Source organism: Pygocentrus nattereri, chromosome 19 (assembly GCF_015220715.1).
Source record: "Pygocentrus nattereri isolate fPygNat1 chromosome 19, fPygNat1.pri, whole genome shotgun sequence".
Lineage (NCBI taxonomy): Eukaryota > Metazoa > Chordata > Actinopteri > Characiformes > Serrasalmidae > Pygocentrus > Pygocentrus nattereri.
The window spans coordinates 33,807,769-33,832,564 of NC_051229.1; the positions used below are offsets into that span (position 1 = coordinate 33,807,769).

General features: G+C 40.5%; 1 protein-coding gene across 2 annotated transcripts in view; it reads right to left on the minus strand.

The window, feature by feature from the left end:
• Positions 1-24,796, minus strand: part of LOC108424041 (death-associated protein kinase 2-like) — a 36,935-nt gene that overhangs the window by 7,699 nt on the left and 4,440 nt on the right. For both annotated transcript variants that reach the window (XM_017691789.2, XM_037531206.1), the window contains exons 2-5: positions 17,205-17,320; positions 15,503-15,724; positions 12,042-12,180; positions 6,416-6,545 (exon numbers count right to left, since the gene is read on the minus strand). In XM_017691789.2, the coding sequence (XP_017547278.1) occupies positions 6,416-6,545; positions 12,042-12,180; positions 15,503-15,724; positions 17,205-17,266 (553 nt within the window). In that variant the 5' untranslated portion in view covers positions 17,267-17,320. The remainder of the gene's footprint in view (positions 1-6,415; positions 6,546-12,041; positions 12,181-15,502; positions 15,725-17,204; positions 17,321-24,796) is intronic.

The following is a 24,796-nucleotide window of genomic DNA, read 5'->3' on the forward strand; positions in this document are numbered from 1 at the left end:
AACTTTATTTTTTGCAAATATTCACGCATTTTGGTGGTAAGAACCAAATTTTGACAAACTTATTATTTAGCACAAGAAACACCAAAGGAAGGTGCATTCTCGTTGGGACAGGCCATGGCACGGAAAACATGATGGTCACCGCATATTCTACTACGTACTTGGAAAGGGATGGGTGAGGGAGGGGGATTCAGTTGCTAGATGTTCACCACTAGATGCCACTAAATCTTACACAATGCACCTTTAACAACTCGAGATAGTTTGAAGCAATTGTGTATTGATTTAGGCATGCTGTTAGCTTGATGCTAACAGCTAACAGCTGACTGATGTGTAAGCTTTCACCACTTGTTAAATACATTTGCTTCTGTGCAAAACTAAAGAAGCAAACTTCAGACTTAGCTGACTCAATACATCTGGGGTAGGAGTAAAATTGTGTACTTTTTGCTGATCTATTGCTTAAATAGTCAAGTTATAAATTACTGATTTAAGCAATGACACTAAACTTAATTATTTAAAACTATGAAACTACACAGTGTGCACAATTATTAGGCAAGTGAGTATTTTGACCATAATATGATTTTTAGGCATATTTTCTAACTCCAAGCTGGATAAACTTGATTGCTTAATGGATTTAAGCATAGCAGGTGATGTGTAACTGTGTAATGAGGGAGGGTGTGGCCTAAGGAGGTCAACACCCTATATGAAGGTGTGCATAATTATTAGGCAGCTTTTTTTCTTTAGGCAAAATGGGCCAAAAAAGAGATTGAACTGACTCTGAAAAGTCAAAAATGACCAAAAGTCTCTCAGAGGGATGCAGAAATTGCTAAGATATTGGGGCGTGATCACAGAACCATCAAATGTTTTGTTGCAAATATTCAACAGGGTCGCAAGAAATGTGTTGAGAAAAAAAGATGCAAAATAGCTGCCAAGGATTTGAGAAGAATCAAGCATGAAGTTACCAGGAACCCATTATCTTCCAGTTCTGTCATATTCCAGAACTGCAACCTAGCTGGAGTATCAAGATGTACAAGATGTTCAGTGCTCAGAGACATGGCCAAGGTATGGAAGGCTGAATCCCACCTCCACTGAACAAGACACACAAGCTGAAGCATCTAGACTGGTCCAAGAAGAATCTGAAGACAGGTTTAATGGACTGATGAAATGAGAGTGACTCTTGACGGACCAGATGGATGGGCCCGTGGCTGGATCAGTAACGGGACAGAGCTCCACTTCGAGTCAGACGCCAGCAAGGTGGAGGTGGGGTACTGGTATGGGCTGGTATTATTAAAGATGAGCTGGTTGGACCTTTTCGGGTTAAAGATGGGCTCAAAATCAACTCCCAAGCCTACTGACAGTTTTTAGAAGACACTTTCTTTAAGCAGTGGTACAGGAAGAATCTGCATCTTTCAAAAAGACAATGATTTTTATGCAGGACAATACTCCATCACATGCATCCAAGTACTCCTCTGCATGGCTCGCCAGTAAAGGCATTAAAGATGAAAAACTTATGACATGGCCCCCGTCCTCACCTGACCTGAACCCAACTGAGAACTTGTGGGCAGTTCTTAAATGGGAGATTTACAGTGAAGGAAAACAGTACACCTCTCTGAACAGGGTCTGGGAGGCTGTGGTTGCTGCTGCAAAAAATGTTGATTGTCAACAGATCAAGACTCCATGAATGGAAGGCTTATCACTGTTATTGAAAAGAAGGGTGGCTATATTGGTCACTGACTTTTGTTTTATAAGTCAGAAATGTTTTTTGGAAAGCTTTGAGTTGTTTGTTTATAATTCTCACTTGAACAGATGAAAATAAAAAACAGGAGATGGGAAAATGTGTGTTTTTCATTTACTTGCGTAATAATTCTGCACAATAATAGTTGCCCAATAAATGTGCACATATAGATATTCTCCTAAGAAAGCCAAAACCTCACTTTTACTTTCTTAAACATTCATGTTTGAGGTGTATTAACATTTTGGATTAACCGAAAGCACTGTAGTTGGTCATTAATAAAAATAATCCTCAAAAATCAGGCTTACCTAATAATTGTGCACACAGTGTATAATTTACATTTCATAACATTTCATTACACACAGGTGGCGCAGTGCCTCACTGGAAGCATAATTGTGTTCCCAGGGTTCTATGTTCCCAGGGCCCGATGTTCCTAGAATTCTATGTTCCACTCTTTATATGATACATTATGAAAGGGTTCCCAAGATAACATCATGGGGTCATCAAAGGACATACAGTGAACAATGAGGAGCAAATTTTTCAACAGGAACACACTTCGCCTCAGTTCGGCTAACTTCAGTGATCAAGATCCCAGGATTTCCCCTTATTGTCCAGGTTTTTGCTAAACTATCCATGAAAAAAAGTCCATTCCTGGAAACAACATGCAGAAAAATCCAGAATTTCCATATGTTAGATTAGATCAGATTTCTCTCAGTGTTTGGGAAAGACGCACTTTCGGTGACATGTTCAGGCACTAGGCCTCACTTCAAAACCATAAAACAAACGATTACATTGAAGTGGTGATGAGATTTAATGCAAACCCTTTAAAGCTACTTATCAGTGAACCCGATCCTCCGTTTTGTTCACTAAAATGTTCATTTAGAGTCTGTTTTAGATTTTTTACATTTTATTTACCGAATAAACAGTTGCATGCAAAAGTTTGCACACCTCTGGGCAAGTGCCATGTTTTGTTGTTTTTTTTTTTACGACTGTATCAGATTAGAACACATCTATCCATTTTCTAAGCCGCTGGGGGATGCTAGAGCCTATCCCAGCGGTCATCGGGTGGAAGGCAGGATACACCCTGGACAGGTCGCCAGTCCATCCCAGGGCAGACAGACAGACACACAATCACTCACAACTAGGGGCAATGTAGCATGTCCAATGGACCTAACTGCATGTCTTTGGACTGTGGGTGGAAACCAGAGAACCCACACCCACACAGACACCTCCTTACTGTGAAGCGACAGCGCTACCCACCATGCCAGCGTGCTGCCAGATTAGAACACATAGATCTGTAAATATACCAGAGGGTATATTTAGATGACCAATTTATTTTCAAGTTAACAAAATATGACTAAGGCAATCTGAGGACACACAGCAAATTCCCATGAAAATTTAAATGAGAAAACATAGGAACTTGGGAATATACAACCCTGAGAGCACAGGGCTGTTACCACATTTCAAACAGGAAGCACATGGCCTGGGGAGCATAGACCACCAAGAAATATTGGGCCCTGGAAAGGCAGGGGTGACCTCATCTCACGCACTTACAGCTGTCTCAGACGGTTTTCAGATGGTTTTGCATTGCGCGTGAGGGACTGTGGATGATAGAAGGTCTGGAAAGATACACCAGCTGAGTCCTTCATTTCTCAGCGGTGCAGGCTTTGGCAACATAACACCACACACAAGTGGAGTAACATGACTGTATCCAGCAGCTCACAGATTGCAGCACTATCACACTTCAGTTGTGACAGCTTTCTGCCACTTACAGTTAGAACGCTCAAGATACAGGTGAGTGTGGGATGATAATCAAAGAATCAGTCAGCACATAGACACAGCCACGTTTACGTATCCATACACGTCGCTTTATATTGCAAAAATATGACGATAATTGAAGACATTTTAACAATACTTGATACGTAGCATGATATATAGCTTTTTTCTACATCTGATCAGATGGAAAATACTAAAGACCAGTATTGTGTTTAAATGCTACAAAAACCATCATCAAATTCTCTTTGTAAATCAGAATCTCTTTGTAAAGATTATAAAACTTCTTAAGAAACATGGAGTGGGTCAGAGTTCTTTAGGTACTGACAATATCCCTGATTTGCTCAGAAATACATATGGTGATGTAATTTATCACGATAACGATAAAATATCATAATCCTCAGCCCTATGAAGATTTCAGATATAAGAAATAACAAGAGGGGTTATACAGTGAAAAAAACAGTGTAATATAATCTTACAGTTTGGATTAGTTTAGAAATGAGCCTTATGTGGCCTTAAGGCAGCTTTATAGACTTTTGGCATTCTCTCAAGCAGCTTCACGAGGAGCCAACTGAGATGCTTTTCCAACAGGACTGAAGATGATACACATATACTGAGGCTGAAAAACACTTGGGAGTTTAAAAATATAAAGTTCTGTGCAAATGTCAGAGAAACCATTCATTTATGAGCTGTCCGCTTAAAACAGATATGAAGTACAGTTAATTCAAAACACATATTCAACAGAAAACTGCACTGAAGCCTCAACATGTAGCTATAACGTCAGTTTTTCAGTATTTAGTGTGTCCACCCTGGCTTTTACACAGCTTCTGTTCTTTCCAGGAGACTTCTTCAAAGAAATCTGCTTTTCTAGACCTCCCAGCTTCAGCTCTAACAGTTTTCTGCTTCTCCCAATTCAAGTTTGTCTTACAAACCATTTCATTTGCATTTAAGTGTTTAGATAAACATTCACACACACATTTACACTATGGGGATTTTCCATTTATCTACACCTGTTAAAACCCAACACTAACTTTAACTTTCACCTCAGAAACCAAAGAAACCATTTCGGCTTTTCGGTTTCAGTTCTAGGCTGCGTTTTGCATTTTCCTTCCATGCAGACCAGAACAAGGTCTGTGCAACAATTGCTGATAAAGTTTGCTTCTACACACTTAAAAGCGATGGTCCTTCAAGGGTTCCTTAGTCATGTTAATGGCTCTATGTAGAACCATGAACAGTCAAAGATCGCTTTGCATGATTAAAGTGTTCTTTGCATCGTGAAAGGGTTCTTCAGATTGGTGGAGAATGTGCTGTAGATGGTTCTATATAGAAACTTTTTTTTGTAAAGTGTTCTATATAGCACCAAAAGGGTTCTTCTATTGTTATGTTGCCATTTTTTTTTACAGTAGAAGAACCCTTCTTGGTGCTATACAGCTATTCAGTTTTAATCAGCATAACTGGCCTCAATGCTGGAGTCAGGAATCAGGGGAGTCATGAGAATTTCCCGTGAACCAGAAACATTTTGGACCAGTTACTATGAGCTAAAGTACAAATTCATGCATACAAGCCCAAGAACACTCAAACAAACCATAAATGTTACATCCAATTGTATCTGAAGTAATTTAGGGCCCCTAAATTAAAGTAACCCCCACCTCAAGTACCACAGCCCTGGTTTGCTAACTGTAACTGAGTCTCGTGCAGTGGATAGAGATTACATGAAGCTGTTAGCTTCTTATTCTTATTTTCTGTTCCACCCCAAATGATGTAGAAGTTATATTCAGTCGGCTGTACGAGTTCTACAATGTAACTTCTACACTATTTACGGTGGAACAGAAATTCAAACAAGAAACTAACATCAGCTTTGAGACGTTAGCATATCAAACTTAGCACATTGTGAATCTGGTGCTCGCTAATGCAACAGGCAGGTCTGCAGAGGTCAGTACTGTTTTTTCCATTACAACATATCTAGGTCACTAATGAAGGCCATTTTCCTGAAGTATGTTATTACACATTTGGCTCCTATTTCGCTGTTTGAACCTGTAGGGCTGTAATTAACGTGATTCATTGTGAAAGCTTTGAGGATTTGTTTCTGTTAGGACAATAGCATTCGTGCGCTAATCTCAGCTTAGCTTACACTGCACTAGCTTCATGACCAACAGCTTTGGCAGTGACTAAAAACAATAAGAAGCAGAACTACAGACGTGAGAATATGTCAGTCCTTTTTTATTGCATACTTAAAAACTCTTCTGTGAAGCAAGACTGCTGTGTCCTGTTAGCTACACCGGTTGCATAGGCTCTTGTAATTTCAATGGTTAATCCAGCCTGGGGAGGCAGAATGTAACTGTGGTACCACTTAAGGAGGAATGGAAACATTTAAACAAGGAACAGGAGAAAAAGAAGCTACTTTCAGCTTCATCGAGAGTTGAGAGGTATGAAAAGGGATGAGGAGGCTTGACAGGTCAGTAACTTCAATATTAACTTATTTTCGCTGTTTCACTGAAGCGAAAGGTCAGTATAATTTTGTTCTCTTTGCTGATGTTTGTGATGGCCAATCCTAACCGCTTAGCTTCACAACGGCAATTCTAGGGACAGTTTGCTAACCCACAGTATGTAACCCATCTATTGTTACCTACATTACTTGCTTTGTCATTGTTCGCTCTAATGTTATAACATGATATTTGTCCATACAGTGTTTGCGAAGGGTTTTACGGCCATAAGGACCTAAAAAAGTGTTATTCTCCTCGGTGGGGCGCTGTTGCTGTTAATTTAAAATATAACTGTCGTTCTCCAGAATCGCTTACTGCACCTTTAATCCTCATTACATCCCAACACAGTTTGAGAGAAATAAATAGTAATATGTAACAAACACTGGTAACCACACACACACACACACACACACACACACACACACACTCTTACCGATGTACTGAGGAGTTCCACACAGGCTCCTGTACTCCTCTCCTGTGGTGAGACGCTGGGCCAGTCCAAAATCAATTATCTTAATCTCTGGGTGCTCAGCCTTTTTATCTGACAGCATGATGTTCTCTGGCTGTTTGAAGAAAAGAGAAATTTGCAGCATAATCTCATTTCCTCATCATAAAAGCCAGATGTGCATGAGTAACATTCCAAGTTAAAGGTCAAATCTTAATGCTGTGTATTATACTAATGCGTAAAAACAGGATCAGCTGAAAAACGTAGCTGTAAAAGCATTTAATGCGATAAGCCATGAGCGTGTTTAATCTTTTACATTGTCCAGGAAATCAGCATGGCTTTTATCCTGGTGTAAATCAGGATGTAACAGTAACGCAACCTGCATGGATGTTTGTTTTTTTTTCTTGTTGTCACATCTAAAACCTCTAAATTACAGCACCAGTCAAAAGTTTGGGTGCACCGACTCAGAAGGGGTTTCCTCAATTTGTGTTATTATTTGTTACACACAATAACACTGAGAAACCAGGCCATATGTGGATCTTTGTACCAAGTTCAAAACCCATTTCAGACTTTTGACTCACTTGGACGTTTGACTAAAATCCTTTTGCTTTGAGTGACCCTACAGTCTTAAAATGATAGTTCTTCAACGGTTCTTTAGTAAAGAAAATGGTTCTGCATAGAACCACAAATGCTCAGAGAATCCTCTGCATGAATTAAAGAATTCTGTGCATTGTGAATGGGCTCGTCAGATTGATGGAGAATGTGCTGTAGATGGTTCTACACAGAACCTTTATAAAAATGGTTCTTTATAACACCAACAAGGGTTGTTCTCCTGTATCGATGTCAAGCGTGTAACAATAAAAGAAGCCTATTTGGTGCTATATAGGACAATAATCACACTACATCATCTTTACCAAATGTTTCAAAAGTAATAATTTTAGCTGATTTTAAGCAGAACCTAAACACGCTAGCCAGTGCGTTATAGGCAAACACAGCTTTGTACAGACAGCAGAGGGCACAAGATGCCATTTTCATAAAATGAATAAGTAATTTTCAGTGCTTGCATTAATGAATGCATATTTAACATTAAGAAGTTTCAATGTTGGATTTAACATTCTGGAGGTACAAGTTTACTACGTTTATAACAGTTTAGTGTGTTTTCCTTGTGCAACCTTAAGTTTTCCATTACTAGCTAGCTAGCTCACTGATGCTAGTTTCTTCTAGCAGCTCCTCAGAGGGCGGCAACCCAAATGTTAGGAAGAGTAATTTTGTTATTAATTTAATAACAAAATGAATCCTAACAATAATGAAACCGCCTTGGGAGCCACAACATTTTATGTCCATTTTAGCATCTTGGCTGTAAATATGTCTCAGTATGTGCTGATGTACTAGGATAAAAAATAAAATAAAAACAAAAATGCAGAATTACTTTGTACTGCTTTGAACTTTAGCTCAGCTATTGCCGCTTTTTCTCGCATCTCCAGAAGGGAATTTGTCCTCAAAAGCAATATTGTTTCTTGTAAAATGTCGCTCATGGAATTGCTTTGTTAAAGTCAGCATCTCATTCGCCAGCTTCTTGTTCAAATTTTCCCGTTCAACCTTAAATGGTGTCTGAAGAGCCAGAATGTAACTGCTGCACCATTTAAGGTGGAATGGAAAAATATGAACGAGAAGACTTTTTAGCGTTTGACAGTTTTGACGTGCAGATTAAACAAATCAGGAAACCAACTGTAATGATTGTAAATGATAATAAGTCCATTTGTCTCTAAATTATCATTGTTCTTTCACTTTGCCTTTTCGTTAGCTGCTAGCTAGGTGAGTTAGGTGTCGTTGCTATGCCAACTAGCAGTCTGCGCGCCAACCTTCAGACTTAAAGGGTGAATTAGCAGTTATAGGCGACATTAACTCTAGTGGTTCAGACCATTTATTCTGTTAAAATGATCAGAAGAGCTTCACTACTGCAAAGGAGGATTATTTTATTTTTACCTAAAATCTAATTCTTTTGTGGAGCTGCAACAGGGCAGTAAAAGAGCTAATCATGTTGCTGTATCTCTATCTGTTGTGGTTTTCCCTCATTAATTTTAGTTGCTAACCACAAACACCTCCGTTTTCACAGCTTTTTCTTCTGGCACAGGAACTCTGATGATAATCCAAGGCGAATACAAACACAAATTCATGTGGTGACAATGTTAAGGGTACAAACAGCTTTCAACTAAACTGTCCAACCATAAGGCTGTATGCTTATAGCTTTTCAGGGAACAGCAGTTCCCAAAGGAAAAATGTTTCTTTCTTAAGATCACATTTCCTAACATTACTGGTGGACCTAATGCTTTTACTGCATTTTTTGGAGCTACTCTTTCATTGCTCTCTCTCTTTATACTAAATACTCTATACTCTATAGATCTAAAACGATTCTGATGAACTGATTCTAAGAAATGGAAATCAGGAACTCCCACCTAAACTTGTTGTATTAGGGCTTCTTTATTTTTTGAGCTTCAAAATTAAAAAAAAAAAAAATAAAATTTCCACACATTCTGACCTGACTTTGTCCCGTTAAGAAGGTACTTTCTAGGGAATTAGTGAAGCATTATTACACTGCACCTATTCTGTTAACTAATGTGATCTTTTGCTGTATGTGTACATATATACACTATACGGACAAAAGCATTGGGACACACAACAGTCCCATTGCCACGTGTATAAAATCAAGCACCTAGCCACGACTGCCTTTACAATCATTTGTGAAAAGGATAGGTCATTCTAAAGAGCTCACTGAACTCGAGCATGGTACTGTAATAGGATGCCACCATTGTAACAAGTCAGTTTGCTGATTTGCCAATTTCTTCCCTCGTAGATATTCTGTGAATGGCATTACTGAAAAGAGGAAGTAAATGGAAGTAGGAACCACAGCAACTCAGCCATGAAGTCTCAAACCGCATATGCACATAGTGCATAAAAGTTGCCAATGCTCTGCAGACTTAATAACTGCAGAGTTGCAAACCTCATCTGGCCTAAACATCAGCACAAAAACTATGCCAGGAGCTGCATTGCATGGGTTTTCATGGCCGAGCAGCTGCACGCAAGCCTTATATCACCATGCACAATGCCAGGCATCGATTGGAGTGGTGTAAAGCAATACCACTGGACTCTGGAGCAGTGGAAACATGTTCTGTAGAGTGACAAATTACACATCTCTACCTGGCAATCTGATGGACGAGTCTGGGTTTGGTGAATGCCAGGAGAGCATTACCTACCTGACTGCATTGTCCCAACTGTAAAGTTTGGTGGAGGAGGGATAATGCTTTGGGGTGGTTTTTCAGGGGTTGGTCTAGAATCCTTAGTTCCAGTAAAAGGAATCTTAGTGCTTCAGCATAAGACGTTTTGGATGACTGTATTCTTTCAACTTTGTGGCAACAGTTTGGGGAAGAACCTTTTCTGTTTCAGCATGACTAAGCCCCAGTGCACAAAGCAAGGTCCATAAAGGCCTGGCTGGGTAAGTTTGGTGTGGTGGAAGAACTTGACTGGCCCACACAGAGCCCTGACCTCAAACCCACCAAACACCTTTGGGATGAACTATAATGGAGATTGTGAGCCAGGCTCTCTAGTTTAAACATCAGAGTCTGACCTCACAAGTGGATGAATGGGCAAAAATTCCCACATTCACTCTCCAAAATCTTGTAGAAAGCTTCCCAGTAGAGTGGAAGCTGTTATAGCTGCAAAGGGGGACTAACTCCATATTAATGCCTATAGATTTAAAAAGGGATGACATGAAAGCTCCTCTAGGTGTAATGTGTGGGTGTATCAATACTTTAGTATGTTTATTTATTACTTATTTTTCCCCTTTCTTTCTCTTTTCATTTTTTGATTTTTCTCTATAGAGTTACATTTGATGTCTCAGTGTCAATTATCTATGTATCTTGGTTAAACCCAACAAACAAAGTTTGGGAAAAAAGATGACATTTTCTTAGAAGAAAAGCATCTTAGATGCCCAATTAGTGATATTTTCCTTATGAACTCTTTCTTATTTACCTTGGCTGATAGCTTGGCCTTTTTCCCAGACATAATACTTGAACAGTGAGAAGCAAAACAGACATAGGGAACATTTTTACTACAGGACACTTGACTATGATAAACAGCTGTGTACCCTGCTGACTCAAAAGTGAACTATTGTACATGACTCAGCTTGGACTGTAAACATCTTAATTACAGACAGTATTCTGTGAAATCTGTAACAGTTTATAGGGCGCACATCATACAAAATGTCAGTCGCTTTTTCTGAAAAAGTCTTCTGATGGCTCCACGCTCATTCTCTAATGAGTCCACTATAAAGCAAATGCTATAAAGTGAATAGTGAATGTGTTAACAAGTGAACCATTCCAAACGTCGCTTTTGTGCTTCGGATGAAAATGTGTGAAATTATTTCATCTGAATAAAAGCTTTTATGTCAAAAAATTAATTCATGATAAATCTACATATTTCAACTTCACTTTCAAATGTATCGAAAAGGTCTTAAAGGACATGGAAAAAAATTCAAATACAAAAAAGTATTACTTCAACAAGCGTAAATTTAGCAGTTAAGGTTTGGGACAGACATCTACCAATAAAAAGTACCCAGTAAGTGATTATTTTGTTTATATGTAGCTTTCTAGTGTCTTGAGTTGAAGTATATCATACCATAATCCTTAGAAATATCTATGGTCTGCATGTCATTACACATCAATGTTCAATGCAGAAACCTCATAATTCACTTTGTAAGTAGTATTTGTTTATAGGCTAAGACAATGCTATGTTGTGCTGGCTCCCTACTGTGGTTCTCAATGTTGTGTTTGCACCAAGCTAATGGTGGTGTATACTTCATATCAGCTCTCTACCTTAAACACAGGTGCTGAAGCTCATAGATATTCAAGTAACAAGAGAATAGATAATCTTATTTGAGGCTGTTAGCTATTTGCCCAATTTATCCTTGTGAGGACAGAATATTGCCCAATTAGCCCAAAGAGAGCCTGTAAGCTTCACAAAAGAGTCAAAACAAAAATTTAGTCTTAGCAATATGTGACATTACATCACATATTTAGACCTTCCTGTCTTTTAGAGATGTCCATGTGTAGAATAACAGTGTATTTGGGGCAGTCGTGGGCTGGAGGTTAGGGAGCTGGCCCTGTGACCGGATCCCCAGCACCGACAGTCCATGACTGCAGTGTCCTTGAGCAAGAAACCTAACCCCCAATTGCTCCCCGGGCGCCGTGGATAGGGCTGCCCACCACTCCGGGCAAGTGTGCTCACTGCCCCCTAGTGTGTGTGTATTCACTAGTGTGTATGTGGTGTTTCACTTCACGGATGGGCTAAATGCAGAGGTGGAATTTCCCCGTTTGTGGGATTAAAAAAGTATCACTTAACTTAAGTATAGAGGCTGGATGAGTGAGGGTTCCCATGAGGGGGAATAATAAGACAAATTCATGTCCAAACTTTTGACTGCTGCTGTACCTCATTGAAGATAATCAGTCTACCTGCACTTTTAAGAAGTTTGTCCTAGTTTGCTCAGTCTAAACTGTTGGTGTTGATAAATTGAGTTAGCCAGAAGGAGATTGTTAATGATTTGAGACCTTATACTCACCTTCAGGTCAAAGTGGGCGATGTGTTTGTTGTGCATGAAGGCAACCCCCTTCAGAATCTGCTTCAGGAACTCGATCGCGTCATTCTCCATCAGGTTCTCCTTTTCTGCGATGAAGTCAAAGAGCTCCCCACCACAAATACTAAAAGAGTGAACAGAAATAGATTAGATGACCCTTAGTAGTCCCACAATGGGGAAATCTCACCTCCGCAATGTAACCCATCCATGCAATGAAACACCCCATACACACTAGTGAAGACACACTAAGGGAGTAGTGGGTAGCCCTATCCACGGTACTGGGGAGCAGTTGAGGGTTAGGTGCCTTGCTCAAGGACACCTGAGTCATGTCCTGTTGGCTCAGGGGATCAAACCGGCAACCTTATGGTTGCAATGCTGGTTCCCTAACCTCCATCTCACAACTGCCTCAAGTAGAATGGAGGTATTAGGAAGAACAAAAACGTTTTGCAGGATAGTCCTTTGTGGGAAAAAAAATAAAAAATCACAAGCAAACACAGCCACGTGAACTGCTCTCTGAATGTGTTGCTCAAGAACTATCACAGTGAATCTAATAACAAATGTGAGGCAAGGAGCCTCTTTTATACAGTGATAGGAAACATGGTAGCACACAGAAAGCTCCAATTCCACATGCCGCTCCATTTTCTACAACTGCCACGCACAAAGCCTCTATGGGCAGATTTTAATAAGTTAAAGGGGACATACACAAAGAAAATGAATGTATGAGAAGCAAGGCAAGGCACTTCAATGTACAGCTCCTTTCATTCACAGAGGCAATTCAAAGTGCCTCACACATAAAGCATTAAATAATAAAGCTTCTGATATCCTGAGATCTGGCATTCTCCATTCCTCCATTCTAGAGAAACACACAGACAGAATTTTTCACAGTGGTGGTGATAGGAACCAGATGTCCAAAGCAATAAATTCCATTGAAACCTCAAATTCCATTGAAAATCTCAAAGAATTTACTATGTTAAATGGTTGCACTGTATGTTGCCTGAGATGTTGTTTTTAGATAACATTTTTATACCTAGACCATATTATTTAAAACATATGCATGGTGGCAAGACACATGCACGATGCTATAAGGCAAAATAGTTCCCAACATAACTTATTTCTTCAGATTTGTCACTATTTTACCAACATTACAAGTAAAAACCCAGATGATTCATAGAAGTTTGTTTGTTGTTTTGGACAGTAAATAAAATTGTAAAGAATAAAAAATGTAGACATCGTGACTCCTGGTTCCTATCGCCACCACTCTAAAGAAATCTGTGTTGGTAAATTTCTGTGCAATGAAACAACAATTTCAGATCAACCAGTTTAAGTAACATTGTTTAGATCTCAGCTGATCTAGCCAGAAATAAAAAAAATTACTCTTTAAAGGCGAATCTGTTTTGAAACCTTAAGGGACTTCATCAGAAAACGGCAAAAATATTCAAAATCCTCTGGACATTCGACAGTCCCATGACTCCTTTTCTTCAGTCTTTGATATTCCTTTGGTGGGAATATCATATGGGGGCAAAGCAACATGCTTAATCTATCTCACTGTCTCAAACCCACCGTCCCCTTGAGATACATTTTGGAGCCAAGAAGTCCATAAATCCTCTATAATACCATAGATGGTTTAGATTTAGATTGTCAGCAACAGCTATAAACAGTCCTTCTTATAAATAAGGTCATAAAAACATGCTACAAACAAAGCCAAACAATCTCCAGGTGCACTTGCACTTGCAGACTAGGAGCTGCCTCAGGACGCTCACTTTAAAGCAATCATATCAACACACCGTGTCAAATTCATTTTGGAAAGTGATACATCAAGTACACCACAGATAAATCCCTTGTCTTTAAATAGTCAGCTACATTGGTCCCTTGGTATTGGCTCCATTGTGTGCAAAAGGTTCTCCAGTGGAAAATTCAGGCCTACATGCTTCCCATCACATTCATTAGCAACACCAGCAGAGGATACAACTCATCCCATGCTGCTACCCGATCCCTTCTTTGTCCTGTCCTGACACTAATCTACTGTAAGAGTCTGACTGAAAGAGTAGCTGTCTATGTGACAGGATGCAGGCGCTAAAAATATAAATGCCTGCATGTGGGATTCTTCAAATTCAAGCCATTTAATTTCACTCAGCTAGATCACAGGTGTTGTTTATCAGTAGCAGCCATTCAAAAGTTTGGAATCAATTGTCTGTGTTATATAAAACAGAGGTGGTACTGATACGATACCAAGTATCGGTATCAGTCGATATCTTCAGAAAATGCAAGAGACAGGATGTTAGGAAGAAAACTCTGTTGTTAGCTGTGCATTTCATCTGTTTGAGAAGTTTAAGCAAGATAGCATACCGTTACATGCAAATGTTCCTTGCTTTGTTGATGTAAAAGAGATTAATGTGCTGTGTAAACATTAATATTCCAGCCCATACATTCTGCATATGGAAATTAAGCTGCAAAAACAGCCTGTTTTTCATTTTTATTGGTTTGTACTTGTGTCACAAAAAACAACACATTTACACAAATCCACCTAATCAGCCTACAACAGTTCAGCCCAGTCCCCTCACGCTGAAGTTATAAGGAGTGTTTCCACCTGGCCTGCTTTTTAATTGAGGCTTTTGAATCAAAAGAGGTAGTAAATAACAATTTGCCACAAAATGTCTGTCAAGCTCATGTTAACAAGAACACAACACTCAATCTATACTAACAGTTTAACACAAACACAAAGTAAATATCATTTCTCATTAGGCTGAATGGAGCTTTTACTATTTCTCATTAAAATTCCTTGTCATTTAACAGCACAAGAGTAGTGAAGACTGAAATAATAGTAAAAATGTGAGAATTTAAATATCAGAATATGCCAAAAAAAGTACAAAAGCAAAAAAGTAAATGTGAGTAAAAAAAAAAGAGTAAAAGTTATTATAATTGTAAAAGGCGTGATTGCCAAAAGTCTGCAAAGCTTATCCAACCTGGCAGTAGTTGCTATAAAAGAACAAAAAATTATGCATATAATTTAACACGTGTTAATACAGTGATTCTAATACGATGGTAAGCCAGTACAATTTTGTAGTCCATTTCAAATAATTTGTACAAAGCTGTAAAAAACATTTAAGACTGAAGAACTGAGCTGTAGATGATGTATAGCATCAAGAATGAACTTAGAATAAAATCCAGAATGTCTTCTACTTCAAAAATTAACAAAAAATTATTGTAAATAATGAATAGTACAAAAAAATGTCTTATTTATGATTTTCCTAAAAGGCTTGAAATACATTACTTTTTAATGCTCAGCTTATATTACTTAATGTATAATTATATATATATATATAAAACAAATGTTTGCACATTTTAAAAATACAGAAATTATTAATATGACAGGTAATTCCAAACTTTTGAACTGTTTTGTGTTCTTTCCATCTCTCTCTCTCTTTCTTTCTCGCTCACACACTCACAGTTCCACGACGAGGACCACCTCAGCCCTGCTCTCGAACACGTCTTTGAGGGCCATGATGTTGTTGTGCTGCAGGGCCTGCAGGATCTCCACTTCACGCTCCACCGTCTTCCTCTCCAGACCCAGCCTGCTGCTCACGCTCCGCCGGAGCTTCACAAACTTTCCCGCCCAGGACACACCGCTGACCCGCTCTCGCAGCTCCCGCACCTGCCCAAAGTGACCACTGACACCAGCATACAGAGAGGTTACACCAGAGAGAAGATCCATGAACATCCAAATGGTAAAGCTGATCTTTATCTTGCCCATCTATTTTATAATTTCTGATTATCAAAAACAATAATTTAAGGCGTATGCCTGTAAAATGCAGAAAACTCTCTGACTTTAAACTTGCTGACAACAGGCTCCATTGGCCAGCTGTCAGATTTTATGAACAAACAATTTTGAATTTGAAATTATAAAGATGAATGTTTAATAAAGCTGTTCTTACGATGTTTTGTCTAACTGGAGCAACACATTTACCAGGTATCCATGGTGATAATCTATGAAGCTCATGTAAAATCTCCACCCGCATTCTAACTTTGGTAACATATCAAGACGGTTTGAAAAACAAACAAAAAAATTAAAAATTTTTATATGAATTTTTCTACATCAATTAAGCACAGCAGCTGTACGTTATACAGTGTGATTCAAAAAGATTAATCTGATTTCAAAGCGCCATATTTTTATAACCGTGAGGTGCCTAGGAACCAATCACATACCAACTGAAAGAGGGGGTGATAGAGTTTCTGATTGTCAGTGTAAGACCTCCAACAGCTGTGTAAGACCTCCAGTGAACCTCCAACTGCTCAGAGCATTCGTCGTTGGTTCCACAACGCTGGATGATCTCTGAAATCGCACTGAAAGAGCCGTGCGTACAGCAACACCCGACAGACTCAATCGAAAATTTGATTATGGCGTTGATGTTGTCTGTACAGCTGGAGGAGGTTCATATTGAGCACTTGTAAAACTACATAATGAACTTTCTGCTCAATTAAACCATTTCCAGTTTACTACATTGTTCTGATCTTTTGAAATCGGATGAATCTTTTTGAATCATTCTCTGAACATTTCATGATGAATGGACCAGTAGCAAAGCTCCAAAATGACCTAGAATAAGATCTCTTCAATTAACATACACTAAAAGTTAAGAAAGTTTTTGCCCTCTCCTGAAAAGTTACTATTTTTAGTTTTTTTTTGACAGCACCAACATCAGTAAACATTCTTCCCTCAGGAAAACTACTCCCATCTCTAAAATGAATATAACTTAATTTTAAATAATCCTGAAGACTGTATGTCATCTACTAGCAGCCAGCAACTGCCCAATAGATTATATTATAAGCATGTTTAGAGTCACTGAGTTTTCAGTTCCTTTCTAAGAACAAGAAAGATATCAAAGTTATTGCTATATTAAAGTATAATACAGATGTGTCAGACAGGTGTCAGACACTGAAATGCTCCTTCTATCATACGTATATTTTCTGGATATAGTTCTTATCGCCTGCTTCGGCATTATTGCTCTCAGACAGTTTTAACTTTGTTTTACCATGTTTAACTTCGAGGTGTGAAAACCTGGACATCTCAATAGCACATAGTTTCTCTTCCCATCTGGGATCCTTTATATCATTAAAGTTACTGGTTTCTGAACATTCATATGTTCCACCCACCTGCCCAGTATCTCTCCTATCTCATAAAAGTCCTCCACATTCTGCAGCTTGAACTGAGCCATGGCACTGCTAACCTTCTGTCCACTCTATGGTCCAAGCAGCACTAGTCCTGCATCCTGTATGCACAGAAAGAAAGCCAGTCAGTTTAAGAGGCAGCACAGAGTGAAACAATGACTCCGGGGGCTTGTGTGCCAAATTCTTGGGAGTACTCGGAGCCTGGCCTAACAGACTGGAATGGCTGACTTCATTTCTTTGACCGGAATTAGATTGAGATATCTGGCATTGACTCTGATTGGGTAGAGGTAAATGTTTTTAATGATGAATTTACATGTTGAAAATATAGTGTTAAAGCTGAGTTTATTATGACAAACATATATTGTCCACAGTCCAAAGACATGCAGTCAGGCCAAATAGCCGTGCTAAATTGCCCCTAGGTGTGAGTGTGTGAGTGACTGTCTGTGTCTGTCTGTCTGCCCTGCGATGGACTGGCGACCTGTCCAGGGTGTATCCTGCCTTCCGCCCGAAGACTGCTGGGATAGGCTCCAGCATCCCCATGCGACCCTGACGGAGAAGCGGCTTAGAAAATGGATGGATGGATGGATGTTTTATACAGCTAAAACAGTCAAACTTTGGGGTCAAACAGACCCCAAAGAACACTGATGCGTACAAGATGTGCACAGGACATTAAACTTACCATCATGTTCATTTTATGTTTACCCAGTCATCCCCATTAAATTAAGAAAAGTAATAAACATGAAGCAAAAAATGATGTCAACCATTTATTCAGACACATTAAACACTAAATGGGGTCAGACTGACCCCAAAGATAACAGCATGGTTAAATAGCTCAGTGGAAAATCTAATATACCACAAACGCACATCATGCAAACTTAACGCCTAAAACATCACACCTCAAAAACTTTGCTGAGTTAGTAAAGTGACATATTTTCAAGAGAAACACAGTATCATGGAGGCTCTTCAAGCTAACTGACTGCTTTTCCCAATGATCAGTGGGATTGTGGAAGGGGGAGGTGAAACCGGATATAATGTTCTTGTTCCCCGCCTGCTGCTGCAAAATCAGAGCACATTTTATAGGTAGGCAATTCACTACACTTCAATTTAAGATTACCATAAAAACAAGAATCTTGTCTTTTACATGATATCTAAGATAACAAGCATATATCAGTGCGCTGGCTTGAGAAGATCAGCGTCCTGCTGACTGTATGTCACTGCTGAGACCACTGCTGAGGTCCACCCTAAGACCACATAGATTATTACCAGATCTAACTAGTCCTTAATCTCTTCAAACTGATTTTTAAATGCACACATCTGTTTAGTTTGGAGAATAAACTAAAACAAATGTTATGATCAACTGAGAAAGAAAAAGAATCAATGACTAGGCCTGATATAGTTAGATATAGATATACAGCTGTATGAGCTTTAATACGCATTGCTTATGATGTTACTGTTAAAATGATTTTACTAATTACAAAGCATAACAGAAGTCAGAAATGAAGGGAAAAGACGTACATTGGACTGAGTGGAAAATAAGCAGCAGGAAGAGGCATTTTTTCACTAAATCACCAGTGGGCCGCCCACGAAATGCTAAGCAAAAAGCCAGTGTGTCACCAGCTTTGCCATCTGCCGACCACTGTCCTCTTGCTATTTGGGTGTGATACAGATAAATCACACTTTAAGGTGAATTTCCATCTTTTTTTTTTTTTCAAAATATCTACAAAATGAAATGATTAAGATGTGACCAAAGTCATTGGTCATGTAAAGAAAATAACCCCAGGTTCCTATCAACACCACTGCAAAGAAATCTGTTTCAGCCTTACAGGCTCACAGACTAACAGTCTCACAGCCTCTCAGCTTCACACACTAACAGTCTTACAGCCTCTCAGCTTCACACATTAACAGTCACACAGCCTCTCAGCTTCACACACTAACAGTCTTACAGCCTCTCAGCTTCACACACTAACAGTCTTACAGCCTCTCAGCTTCACACATTAACAGTCTCACAGCCTCTCAGCTTCACACACTAACAGTCTTACAGCCTCTCAGCTTCACACACTAACAGTCTCACAGCCTCTCAGCCTCACAGACTAACAGTCTTACAGCCTCTCAGCCTCACAGACTAACAGTCTTACAGCCTCTCAGCCTCACAGACTAACAGTCTTACAGCCTCTCAGCCTCACAGACTAACAGTCTTACAGCCTCTCAGCCTCACAGATTAAAAAAGTCGCACAGACTAACAGACTAAGTGTCATAGCCTCTCAATTTCACAGACTAACAGTCTCACAGACTAACAGTCTCACAGCCTCTCAGACTCACAGACTAAGTGTCACAGCCTCTCAGCCTCACAGACTAACTGTCTTACAGCCTCTCAGCCTCACAGACTCACTGTCTTACAGCCACTCAGCTTCACAGTCTAACAGTCTTACAGCCTCGTAGCCTCACAGACCAACAGTCTTACAGCCTGTCAGCCTCATGGCCTCTCAGCTTCGGGGACTAACAGTCTCACAGCCTCTCAGCCTCACAGACTAACAGTCTCACAGCCTCTCAGCCTCACAGACTAACAGTCTTACAGCCTCTCAGCCTCACAGACTAACAGCCTCTCAGCTTCACACACTAACAGTCTAACAGTCTCTCAGCCTCTCAGTCTCACAGACTAACAGTCTCCCAGCCACTCAGCCTAACAGACTAACAGTCTCACAGCCTCTCAGCTTCACACACTGACAGTCTTACAGCCTCTCAGCCTCACAGACTAACAGTCTCATAGCCTCTCAGCTTCACAGAATAACAGTCTTACAGCCTCTCAGCTTCACACACTAACAGTCTCACAGCCTCTCAGCCTCACAGACTAACAGTCTCACAGCCTCTCAGCCTCACAGACTAACAGTCTCACAGCCTCTCAGCCTCACAGACTAACAGTCTTACAGCCTCACAGACTAACTTTCTTACAGCCTCTCAGCCTCACAGACTAACTGTCTGACAGCCACTCAGCTTCACAGACTAACAGTCTTACAGCCTCGTAGCCTCACAGACCAACAGTCTTACAGCTTCTCAGCCTCACAGACCAACAGTCTTACAGCCTCTCAGCCTCACAGCCTCTCAGCTTCAGAGACTAACAGTCTTACAGCCTGTCAGCCTCATGGCCTCTCAGCTTCAGAGACTAACAGTCTTACAGCCTGTCAGCCTCACCGACTAACAGCCTCTCAGCCTCACAGACTAAGTCTTATAGCCTCTCAGCTTCACAGTCTAACAGTCTCTCAGTCTCTCAGTCTCACAGACTAACAGTCTCACAGCCACTCAGCCTAACAGACTAACAGTCTCACAGCCACTCAGCCTCACAGACTAACAGTCTCATAGCCTCTCAGCTTCACAGAATAACAGTCTTACAGCCTCTCAGCTTCACACACTAACAGTCTCACAGCCTCTCAGCCTCACAGACTAACAGTCTCACAGCCTCTCAGCCTCACAGACTAACAGTCTCACAGCCTCTCAGCCTCACAGACTAACAGTCTTACAGCCTCACAGACTAACTTTCTTACAGCCTCTCAGCCTCACAGACTAACTGTCTGACAGCCACTCAGCTTCACAGACTAACAGTCTTACAGCCTCGTAGCCTCACAGACCAACAGTCTTACAGCTTCTCAGCCTCACAGACCAACAGTCTTACAGCCTCTCAGCCTCACAGCCTCTCAGCTTCAGAGACTAACAGTCTTACAGCCTGTCAGCCTCATGGCCTCTCAGCTTCGGAGACTAACAGTCTTACAGCCTGTCAGCCTCACCGACTAACAGCCTCTCAGCCTCACAGACTAAGTCTTATAGCCTCTCAGCTTCACAGTCTAACAGTCTCTCAGTCTCTCAGTCTCACAGACTAACAGTCTCACAGCCACTCAGCCTAACAGACTAACAGTCTCACAGCCACTCAGCCTAACAGACTAACAGTCTCACAGCCTCTCAGCTTCACACACTGACAGTCTTACAGCCTGTCAGCTTCCCAGACTAACAGCCTCTCAGCTTCACACAGTAACAGCCTCTCAGCTTCACACACTAACAGCCTCTCAGCTTCACACACTAACAGCCTCTCAGCTTCACACACTAACAGCCTCTCAGCTTCACACACTAACAGCCTCTCAGCTTCACACACTAACAGTCTTACAGCCTCTCAGCTTCACACACTAACAGTCTTACAGCCTCTCAGCTTCACACACTAACAGTCTTACAGCCTCTCAGCTTCACACACTAACAGTCTTACAGCCTCTCAGCTTCACACACTAACAGTCTTACAGCCTCTCAGCTTCACACACTAACAGTCTAACAGTCTCTCAGCCTCTCAGTCTCACAGACTAACAGTCTCACAGCCACTCAGCCTAACAGACTAACAGTCTCACAGCCTCTCAGCTTCACACACTGACAGTCTTACAGCCTGTCAGCTTCCCAGACTAACAGCCTCTCAGCTTCCCACACTAACAGCCTCTCAGCTTCCCACACTAACAGCCTCTCAGCTTCCCACACTAACAGCCTCTCAGCTTCACACACTAACAGCCTCTCAGCTTCACACACTAACAGTCTTACAGCCTCTCAGCTTCACACACTAACAGTCTTACAGCCTCTCAGCCTCACAGACTAACAGTCTCACAGCCTCTCAGCCTCACAGACTAACAGTCTTACAGCCTCTCAGCCTCACAGACTAACAGCTTCTCAGCTTCACACACTAACAGTCTTATAGCCTCTCAGCCTCACAGACTAACAGTCTCACAGCCTCTCAGCCTCACAGACCAGTCTTACAGCCTCTCAGCCTCACAGACTAACAGCCTCACAGCCTCTCAGCTTCACACACTAACAGTCTTACAGCCTCTCAGCCTCACAGACTAACAGCCTCACAGCCTCTCAGCTTCACACACTAACAGTCTTATAGCCTCTCAGCCTCACAGACTAACAGTCTCACAGCCTCTCAGCCTCACAGACTAACAGTCTCACAGCCTCTCAGCCTCACAGACTAACAGTCTCACAGCCTCTCAGCCTCACAGACTAACAGTCTTACAGCCTCTCAGCCTCACAGACTAACAGTCTTACAGCCTCTCAGCCTCACAGACTAACAGCTTCTCAGCTTCACACACTAACAGTCTTATAGCCTCTCAGCCTCACAGACTAACAGTCTCACAGCCTCTCAGCCTCACAAACTAACAGTCTTACAGCCTCTCAGCCTCACAGACTAACAGTCTCACAGCCTCTCAGCCTCACAAACTAACAGTCTTACAGCCTCTCAGCCTCACAGACTAAGAGCCTCTCAGCTTCACAAACTAACAGTTTTACAGCATCTCAGCCTCACAGACTAACAGTCTCACAGCCTCACACACTAACAGTCTTACAGCCTCTCAGCCTCACAGACTGACAGTCTCACAGCCTCTCAGCCTAAACTCGGCCTCTTAGTGTTCTGTTTTGTGACTGACATGCCACAATTGCTTTTTCTTAAAGGGAGCATGGACATGAACTAAGATGATAAAAAAGGTCCATTTTGATTTCAGGTTGATTTTAAGATTACAGGTGCTGTGAGACTACATTAGGGTCCAGTACCAGTGCTTAAAGAAATGAGCCAACTTAAACATGTTTTGGCTCATAGAGGACATTTTTGGCTAAGAGGAAAACTGGAATTTTTGCCCAGCTCTCGATTTCATGTGTTGGGGTTTTCTGTTGAGTACTAAAAGCCTGGACTGCCTGTTTCAGCACGTTACAGGTGCAAAACAGCTTCATTATGATCCAGAACAATGGAACAGTAGAGGTAGTTGCCACTTAACAGTACAGCCAACATACTAGCACTCAGGCTAGAGCTGCAGTGTACGCTAATAGTAGTGTCTACTATTAACAAACAACGTACTTTGAGCTAATGATGTTGTTAGTAAAAAACATGGGAAAAAGGAAAAGACTATCATTACTTTCCATTGATTGACCAAGGAAAAGGACAATTTACAAGATGGCCAATCTGTTTTACTGTTTTTAAGCTCAGTAATGTACAATCAGCGTATGCTGGGAAAACACAACAGCGGGTACATTTCCTGCCACCTCTTTGCTGTTTGTTTCAAGAGCACATCTGTAAGTCATTCTGCATTCTTTTCTTTTCAAGGAGTGCACTCGACACAATCTTTTTCAGGATTTTGCAGCGTAAACCATTTTCTTGCTTCAGCATGCTTGATCACTCTTTCCAATTGATCACTCTACAAAAACAAAAGCAGAAGAGCGTCTGTCATATTTTCATGAATCTGCCAAGCAGCTGCACACTGAGGGACTTCTAAAAAAGTCAATGGAGAAACAACAGCAACTATAATAACAAATCCTGGAAGATTCCATTCATTTAATTCAATTATTGTAATTTTTTAGTACAATAGATCAGTTGTTCACAGTGTAGGCTGTCAGGCTGTGCTCTACCACCAAGCCAAAAACAAGCACATCGAACAGCTATAAAACGATAAGTGCTGCTTTTTTTCCTTTTATTGCTGCATAAAATAACAGCATGTCAACAATAGAAGGGATGTGAGTGATAACAGTATGTGGCCAGGAGGGTCATTAAAATACATTAATGCATTCTGTTTTATTCATTTCATTCAGGTTGACTCAAACATAAATGACTTGGAATGGATTAAACAAAATGTCTTTTTGTAATTATATACTCAAAATACCTACATAATACTGAATAAATGAGTTTATAGCAAGAATATACATTACCAGTCAAAAGTCTGGACAAACCTTCTCATAGTACATCTTTCTTATCTTAGAATACACACTGGAATTACTGTTGGCCTGCCAATTTGGAGAAACAAGAGTTTTCAAAACTGACTGATTAAAAGCCACAGAGAAATGTGATACCTAACAACCACCTGGGAGACCTGGGAGACCTGGCAGACCTTCAAAACTGTCCCCATCAGATAAACAGCACTTAAAGCGTTCATCTTCGAGAGAGAGAAGGACATGAAGCTGCTTCAGATCTGAAAACATCCACAGGTGTTTCTGTCCATCTTTCCACTGTGAGAAGACCACTCAGTACTGTGGGTCTGAAAGGATGTGTAGCTGATCAAGAAGAACCTCACTGAGAAAAGGAGACGGACACATCAAAGACAGAAGCTAATTTTAGAAGGTAATTTTATTTAAATGTATTATATGCACTATTTCTATTTAACTTGACTTTACATACAAATACAAATAAGCCAATAATGGGTTGTTTTTAAAGGCTGTTGAAAATGTAGTGTATAAACTGATTGCAGTTTAGTTTAGACTCTCACATCATTTCTATGGGCTCTTAGCACCACTTATTTACACATTGGGTGTGTCTATTCACCATCTTCACCTTGCGTCAACTAGATTTATAAAAATGTGTATTTCATGCCAATCCGTACTGATCAAAAATCAGTGTGGAGAGAGCTGAGTGAGTTCCTCTCGCTGAATGTAGTTCTCTGGACTGTACTGTCAGCATTTGGCGAGGTGATTTGTAGTGACATAAAGGTGAAGAAGACTTTGCTACAAATGTCTATGATCATAACTCTGCAATAGCATATGAATCTGTTGAAATGACAGCCTAGTGGTGAATT